This window comes from Etheostoma cragini, chromosome 13 (assembly GCF_013103735.1).
Source record: "Etheostoma cragini isolate CJK2018 chromosome 13, CSU_Ecrag_1.0, whole genome shotgun sequence".
In the NCBI taxonomy this organism is placed as follows: Eukaryota; Metazoa; Chordata; class Actinopteri; order Perciformes; family Percidae; genus Etheostoma; species Etheostoma cragini.
This window is the reverse complement of record NC_048419.1, coordinates 9733791-9742548: the sequence shown is the minus strand read 5'-3', so window position 1 is coordinate 9742548 and position 8758 is coordinate 9733791. Positions and strand designations below refer to the sequence as shown.

The 8758-nt window shown below is 39.2% G+C and overlaps 1 protein-coding gene across 2 annotated transcripts in view; it reads left to right on the top strand.

Moving 5' to 3' along the window:
- The first annotated feature begins 1218 nt into the window (after positions 1-1218).
- The window catches only part of LOC117955894 (glycine receptor subunit alpha-2-like), an 11252-nt gene continuing 3712 nt past the window's right edge, over positions 1219-8758 (top strand). For both annotated transcript variants that reach the window (XM_034890654.1, XM_034890652.1), the window contains exons 1-7: positions 1219-1601; positions 2184-2311; positions 3053-3120; positions 4830-5053; positions 7465-7547; positions 7645-7782; positions 7886-8100. In XM_034890654.1, coding sequence (XP_034746545.1) covers positions 1543-1601; positions 2184-2311; positions 3053-3120; positions 4830-5053; positions 7465-7547; positions 7645-7782; positions 7886-8100 — 915 coding nt within the window. In that variant the 5' untranslated portion in view covers positions 1219-1542. The remainder of the gene's footprint in view (positions 1602-2183; positions 2312-3052; positions 3121-4829; positions 5054-7464; positions 7548-7644; positions 7783-7885; positions 8101-8758) is intronic.

Here is an 8758-nt window from a genome sequence, read left to right as displayed (position 1 = left end):
GTGATCCCATTATTTAAATTTTGCCCCTAGATAATAGTACTGATAATGACATACACTGTAGGTTGACCTGCATTCTGAGCTGTGATGGTTGTTAAAGCCTGTTTGGCTGAGCTCATTTGGCCTAAAGACTTTCAATGTGTACTGCCTCGCAACTTTGGTCATACAGTACATGTGAACTATAGTGAGCGGACCTTTTAAATTGAGTGATGTGATGTTAAATGTCTTACTTTAGCTAAAAGCACTGGGTACAGAGGGCTTGCATAAAGGGCAGCTGACGCACATTTTACACTGTGTAGAAGTACAATCTAATTAAGTACCAATGTGCTCTCCAACAAGAACATTAAAATGAAGCTTGCCCTACTTTTCCTGTCCGGAGGTAAAAGTGTTCAAGCATGCAGAAAGATTTTTTTCTTCTGCCATGGGCTTCTTATTAGAATCACATTTGTGTTTTGTATTCTCGCACATTTCTTATCCTATTTGACACTGTGGGCTCCAGAGCGAAGTGTGGAACAGCCTTTCAAGTGTGAGGCAAACACGTGCAGCATCCCATCGCTTTCTTTGACATTAATTGTACATGAGTAAATGGCTCAACTGCCTCCCCCTCAGTATGGAGGAATACATTTGTGCTTCCACATTTATCTATTAGAAATTGCCTAGCAATTTAAAGATGAAATAATTTAACGAGAAACGGACAGCTCTGCTAAATCTACTGTTAAAAAAAACTGGATATGTACTGATAGAATGTTTTACGCTTGATTTAATGTGAAGTTATTGCCCTTGTGCTATTTTCTCTACCCTTGGTCTTCAATCTGCAGTTATTGAGGATGCTGTGATTACATATGTTCTCATAATTGTAGGTAATTAAGACTTAATTTAAATGGTTAAGATCTCACCTAATAGATCTTTAATAACATTTATACTACACAACTTAATATACTGATAAAAAGCAAAGTAAACCGCCTCTAATGGAAGATATCTGTCGTTTAAATTTCTGAAAATATTGTCATTTGAAGGACGATTATTTTGGTTTATGTTTGAATTTCTTTCTGTTCGTAGGCCATTTAATAACATTTGACCAATTTTGAAACATCACACCTTGTTAAAAATCTTTTTCAATCTTTGAATAATAATGATGTCGTTTTTTATATAATGTTTTTATATAATGTTTCTTTCTTAAATAAATAGTTTTTTTTCCAGCAAAAAGTAAATATTTCTGCTAATCTGATGCTGTGAGAGCAATGTTGGCCACTCTGCTTAGGAAATGGTCCTGTCTCTTTAAGTAAGCTTGCAGAAATTCCTTGAACATGCATGTAGCCATAAAAAAGAGATAAAGCTTGAAGTCACCCACACAAACACAGGCATTTTGAATTATACAGCAGCAGCTTCCTGTATTTTACACCTGCGGAGGGGGAGGGAGGCTCAGCCTGCCCAGAACACAGATCCTGGCTAGAAGAGCAAGAACAAGTTCCCTACATCTCTGCTTTTATTTTATTTTTCAGTTATTCCCTTCATTGGTCTTACATTTGTTGTTTCTAATTAAGAATGCTATTGCATATCTTGTGTGTGGTGTGGTCGTCATCTGTCTTTTTTCTGCAAGGCAGGTAAGAACCAGTTTGTTGCAGTGCTGAAGTTATTTTTAAGATAAATATTTGCTGTTTAGCCATTGTAATGTAAATGCATGTTTGTTTGACAGTGTAATTATAATATTCAGAAAATATTTTCCATTGACAATGAATAACTATTAATAAGACATTATGTCTGTGCTTCTTTAACCCATATTACCTTTTCTCCTAAAGTGAGATGCATTCAATATTTAGATCTAGAATTAAAACACAACAATTAAGTACATTTTTTTTCAAAACTGTAAAATGCAACATTTTGCAGACAAAAAAAATTTGATTGATTTCAAGTGTTGAGACGTGTGGCGAGGTAATATCACAGTTTCAGTGATTTGAACTGAGTCTGTGTATAAAGACGTTTAAGCACAATACGATAGTTTAAATCTGATCTGAACACTGTTGACACATATTAACAATTACAATGCTTGTGATGCCAACTAGTAGGCTACAATAGTAGGCATCATTAGTACAAATTAGATCAAACCTTTTCTAAAAGGAAAAAATTATATTAAATACTAAGTTAAGAAAATTTCAACCAGAGTTGGTTGTCCTGTCACCTGGCAGGTCTGTTCTCTGTAAGGACATGAAGCTCCCCAGCAGGGCAGCCAAGCCCCCCTCTCCATCGGACTTTCTGGACAAACTGATGGGACGCACATCTGGCTATGACGCTCGCATCCGACCCAACTTCAAAGGTAACGAACGCGCTGTAGGACAGGTGTGGGAAAGTGCAATTTTGCATAACAATCTGAGCAATGAAGCAGCACAAATCATTCACAGATGTGTTGAAGGTAAGAGGTGCTGCCGGCTATGATGTTTTCACAAACGAGCCTTGTTTTCTTGTCATTAGTTGAAACCATTTTTATGTTGACCCACAGCCTTAGGTTAGATTTCTCTTTCAGATTTGATAGAAATGTACACATACCCTTGTATTTTACCCACAAGCCTATTTCAGTCCAATCTTGATCTTGCGTCATGAGTGAAGCCAGCAGATTCTCTCTGACATTCTTCCCCCCTCTGGGGTCACATATCATTTATATTTCATACTTGCTCAACATCCTTGTCAGTGAATGCAGGGAAAATCCCAGCTGATTATCTATAAATACAGTAATGTAACCAAAGGAGAATCAATAAATTATTGCCTCTTAGGGAATGAGTCCTTGAAATATTTAAAGTTTTGGTGGTCGGCAGATGGACTACACTAATTTGAACGTTGTGGAAATGACAACACAATTTCATGCTGGTTATGTAAGACACGTCTATTTATCAAGACATAGCACGGCACATAATGAAGAGAGCAAGCAGATGTTATTTTGCCAGAACACTCTGCTCTTTACCATCTTCAATACTTCATGCGGTCTCCTCAGAAAACATCATCAATGGTATTTAAGAAACCCTTGTGACTACAATGTGTGATGACAATCTCCTTCCTTCAGGTCCCCCTATCAACGTCACCTGTAACATCTTCATCAATAGCTTCGGATCCATCACTGAAACAACTATGGTGAGAATCTTCTTTATAATCCTCAGTGGTCACACTTTGTTTGGGTGATCTAATGATGACAAAAATGTGATCATCTGGAAGATGCAGCACATAAACATGTGAACATCTGCTTTTATCATGTGATTGTTGGGCCAATCAAGCATGGATTCTTCTAAATACAGTGTTAAGAAAATATCATACATTTTGGACTGTTTGTGTTCACTGTGACTGTTAAGTGGCAATTCTGATCCTCAGACCAGTGTACATTGTAGTTTTCTTAGAGATATCACATTTTGTAGTGTCTTGCAATATCAAGATTTCACACTTTATTTTAGCAACAAATTGCACTTTATTATCTCTTGGCTTCTGTCCTACTGGTCTTCCATTATCAGGTTTTAGATGAAGTAGGCCTGTTGTTCTTCCACACACTGCTGCTTACCCCAGTAGGCTTCTGAAGAGGGTAGTTAGGGAAATAGAGGTTTCCAGGAAAGATCATCACACTGATGCCTAAAAAAGGTGTCTATACCAGCCCTATTATCATTCATTATCAGTTTCATATTATTGTCTCCTTAATAGTAAACGTGCGCCACTGATTCTGTCATTTCAGAAAAATATACTACATTAGATTTTAATTGTTGATGCATAATTAAACATCACTTTGCAGCTGGTAAAGATGGGGCTAATTTAAACTATACACTGCTGGGTAGCTTAGTCTATAATGATATGTCAGCATTTATGTGTTGATTATATTTTGTAATAAAATATTATCAACAATAGTAAGCTAATAATCAACTAATGAAGAAATTCAAGTAATAAAAGAGCAAAAAATAAGATATTTGTTATTTTATTTAGAGATGTTAATGTGTCTTCAAAGAAGCCTCAGCTGGTTCAACAACGCAAGGATGTCCGAGCAGGTCAACGCTCATTTATCAGATGCAGCAGAGTCTCTGTTCTCCATTCATCTGAAGCGCTTCTGGCTCTTCTCCCTCTGGAGAGGCCATTTGGAGCATGTTTCATGAAGCATATTGTCATTAGATAATGACTAATCGATGACACATCTTGTGATCATCATTACATAATGTCAGCTTTTATTTTCACATCTCTGTGTCTCTGTCCAACAACGGGGAAATCCTTTAGTTGTGCGGCCCATGGAGTGTGTTGGGGACGGTCTTGTTTTTGGTTTGTTTTAGTTTTTATTCAAGTTAAGAGTTTGGAAGGCTCCGGCTTTCCTAAAATACCTCTATGAAGAGCCATCCATTTTTAAAATATGAAATTGTAAGTGGAATTTTCTTAATTCAAACTCGGAAGTTTATTTAATTATTTATTTATGCCTACACAGAGTTTGCGTGGGCACAGTGCTCCTCGCCTGCTGAGAGATGCTGAAGGGTCATTTATAGCTTGCCCTATCACAAGGTTGTTTTTTAAATGACACCATGCATAGATGCATAGCCATATGTAAATAGACAAGACAAACAAATTAGGAAAACATCTTCACTATGACATAGCTGCAAATACAGAAATTATTTCATGTGTTGTGAAATTGGTGATGTTTTCTGTTGTGTCTAATGGCATGCATTTTCCTTATTGCAGCATGTTGAGCTCTCAGTTCCACCTAGTACATTAATATGATATCTAGTATGGCACCATTGCCACTTGTGGCAATTTTGTGTCTGTCATTCATACCTATCACAATCTTTATGTATTTATAATGACTCACATTCATACTTTAGGACTACCGGCTCAATGTATTTCTGCGACAGCAGTGGAATGACCCTCGACTGGCATATAAGGAGTATCCAGATGACTCTCTGGACCTGGACCCCTCAATGCTGGACTCCATTTGGAAACCTGACCTGTTCTTTGCAAATGAAAAGGGAGCAAACTTTCACGAGGTTACAACAGATAACAAGCTGCTTCGGATATTCCAAAACGGAAATGTCCTCTACAGCATCAGGTGATATTTTAAATTTTTTATATTGATAATCTGGCTGAATAATGCACCAGGATGTACCCATATGGATGTATTTTTATCAGACATTACAACTCCAGCTCCTTGGTTTGTCAAGTCGCCAGCTGAATATGAGTTGTAGTCTAAATGTCTAAGGTCTAACAACATGTTTGTTTCACTCCAGTTCAGTTCAGTTGTCATTGTGTTGTCCAGCACCCACAGTGAATAATAACTGCAGGCTAAAACAGAATTGCATCAGCAATGTGGCACTAGGGCCGTGGTGAAGTGTAGCGTGATGGTTTTCGTTAGAATATGAGAAAGATGAAGCCATGTTTGAAGCTGTATTAGCAGTTCTGTTTAACATGAACTGAATGAGCAGTTGCTTCTCTGGTTACTGAACCTTAAACACAACCCCTAAACTGGGTCAAAACTGGATCAAACTGAAATGACCAACTTAGCTTCTTTAATATAGATTTTTTTTTTAAAGAACAGGGTCATAAAGTTAGAAATTACACAAAAAAGAGCTAGCCACTATATCTACTGGGAGACACTGAATAAGGGTAATATCCCCTCTCTGCAGTGTTGTTATGTTGTGTGAGATTCTTCTTTGTTCTTGCTGTAATAAAGAGAAGAGGGTCTCCTTAAAGATATGGACCTAGTGCATATACGCTCTAGGCCTATCTTTAAGGCCTTTAACCCTAAGCCTTTCTCTCGCACCAATAAGAAATTCTAAGTAATGACAACAGCACTCTCGGAGAACCTCCACCCCTCCTCCACGCAGTTGCTAACTTGAAGGATTAAAAAAACACAATGGACTATTCAGAAGAGGTAATTAACTTTTTTTGTTTGTCCTCTGTCTCCAAAGCTAACCACTGCTGTTGTTCTACCATACTGAGAAATACTAAGTGAGTTGTGTTGAGCTGAAAGGCTTAGTAGGCTTTGTATAAACTGAGTTGGCAATGGCTTGACTGTAACGGACGTCAACTCATATGAAATTGTTGTGCTCTGTAGTTTTACAAATTAGCAGCGAAATGTTACCTAAACACATAAAGCTCAATGTTTTTGACATGAGTCCTTGCCCACACCTCTACCGAGGAATAGCATGTTATTTTTTTTATCTTATCCTATGCGTTGTGTTGGGGGGAAGCACACTCCTATTTTTACTGAATGTGCTGCTGTGTTTCTCAACCAATTCAAGCCTTTCATAAAGGCGGACATATTGTCTGTCAAGACCTCTCAGTCCTTTGTGTGCAGTGGGATGGAGAAATGGAAAGGAGGACAGGTGTCAGAGAAGTTAGAGATGCTTGATGTGACCTTTAAAGGTGCCCTGCTACCCATATTTCATTACTTTGTGGTAATGTCTGAAGTTCTACCATGGACATTGTTTGTAACATTGTTTGTGGGAAAAAGGCTGTGGTTACCTTGTTTCAAGCCATTCTAGCGTGGTTTAGAAAGCCTGCAGGAAGACTCAGCTCGATTTGTGCCAGTTCTCATAAATATTCAACAAGCTAAGCTGCTTGACTGTGATTGGCTAACAGCTAGCCAATGAGAGCCTGGTTATCAGCATCCTTGCCCAGCGCAACTGGGCAAGCTTATGAATAGTAATGAGCTCAGGCAACGTGACGTCAGACTGACCAGCTGTTGTAATTGGCCTGATTTCTCCGCTTATTTCTTTTCAGTGGCTAGAGCTGACAGGAGGTAGCAGTTCATTTTCACATTCACCACATAACACAAACACTCATGGACCTAACATATGTTGACAGGGTCTCCATTTAAATCGATTACGGAGTCAATGTCGATTCAGGATATTTCAGTTGCAAAACCAATTGTGCTTGGATGTGAAAGAGATTCTACAATTGAACAAGGTTCCCTCTAACCTGGTGCATTTTTAAAAGTCAATGATTCCATTAAGAATTGACCCCAAGCAGTTACTCTAATGAACTTTTTATTTAACATAAAGACACAACAGCAATCAACACAATGAAGTGGAACTTTACAGACTCTTCAGTCAGTGAGTTATGAGTGACATTTCATTGAGATATCTTTAGGTCAGTGGTCAAGGGACTCCTTCAAAATGTCCATGCCAGTTTTTCCCTGGCCAAAATGTAGCGTATCTCTGGAGCATTTATTTTAACCCCCTACCCGCCAGTTGGTACCAATGGATTCCTTATGTCTTTTAGTTTCACATGACACAGACAGACTAGATTTTATGAATTGATATTGGATAATTCAAATGAAAATCAATTTGAATTGGAAAAAAGATTTTTTTAGCACCCAGCCCTAGGAGACAACGCTGTGGGTTTTTGTGACTTGGGCTAGCTGGAGATCCACTCATGGGTGCAGCATGTGAGGGTATCACCTTTTTATTTTACTCACCATTCCAGTGCCATTACGGTGTTGCTGTCTCTGTTTTCCAGGCTGACACTTACCCTCTCCTGTCCCATGGATCTAAAGAACTTCCCAATGGACAGCCAGAAGTGTACGATGCAGCTCGAAAGCTGTAAGTTCATCTTTCAAGACAGGCTTGAAAACATTGCATACAGACTTAGTCAGGAACGTACTGCATACTGTATACCTTCTCTCCATCTTTCTTCTAGTTGGCTACACCATGAATGATCTTATTTTTGAATGGCTGGATGTGGGAGCAGTGCAGGTGGCTGATGATCTGATGCTTCCTCAGTTTGTGCTGAAAGAGGAGAAAGGCCTAGGCTACTGCACCAAGCACTACAACACAGGTACATGACACATGACGACCTACGAGCAATATCCTCGATAGAAACTGCTAATCAACTTCTAATGAGACTGTCAGTTTGCACCTGTATCTCCTCCTTTGCGTAGGTAAATTCACCTGCATTGAGGTCAAATTCTACCTGGAGCGTCAAATGGGCTACTACCTGATTCAAATGTACATACCGAGCCTGCTCACCGTTATCCTGTCCTGGGTGTCGTTCTGGATCAACATGGATGCAGCCCCAGCCAGAGTGGGTCTGGGGATCACTACGGTGCTTACCATGACGACACAGAGCTCTGGCTCCAGGGCCTCTCTACCAAAGGTCGGACCGTTTAGTCACATTTTAGGATGACGTCAGGGAAAATTGGTTGTTGTATTGAATATATACAGTGGTGTGAAAAAGTGTTTGCCCCCTTCCTCATTTCCTGTTCCTTTGCATGTTTGTCACATTTAAGTGTTTCGGAACATCAAACCAATTTAAACAATAGTCAAGGACAACACAAGTAAACACAAAATGCAATCTGTAAATGAAGGTGTTTATTATTAAAGGTGAAAAAAAATCCAAACCATCATGGCCCTGTGTGAAAAAGTGATTGCCCCCCTTGTTAAAACATACTATAACTGTGGTTGTCCACACCTGAGTTCAATTTCTCAAGCCACACCCAGGCCTGATTATTGCCACACCTGTTCACAATCAAGGCATCACTTAAATAGGAGCTGCTTGACACAGTAAGGTCCACCAGAAGATCCTTAAAAGCTACACATCATGCCGAGACCCAAAGAAATGTAGGAACAGTTGAGAAAGAAAGTAATTGAGATCTATCAGTCTGGAAAGGGTTATAAAGCCATTTCCAAAGCTTTGGGAATCCAGCGAACTACAGTGAGAGCCATTATCCACAAATGGCGAAGACATGGAACAGTGGTGAACCTTCCCAGGAGTGGCCGGCCGCCCCAAATTACCCCAAGAGCGCAGCGACGAC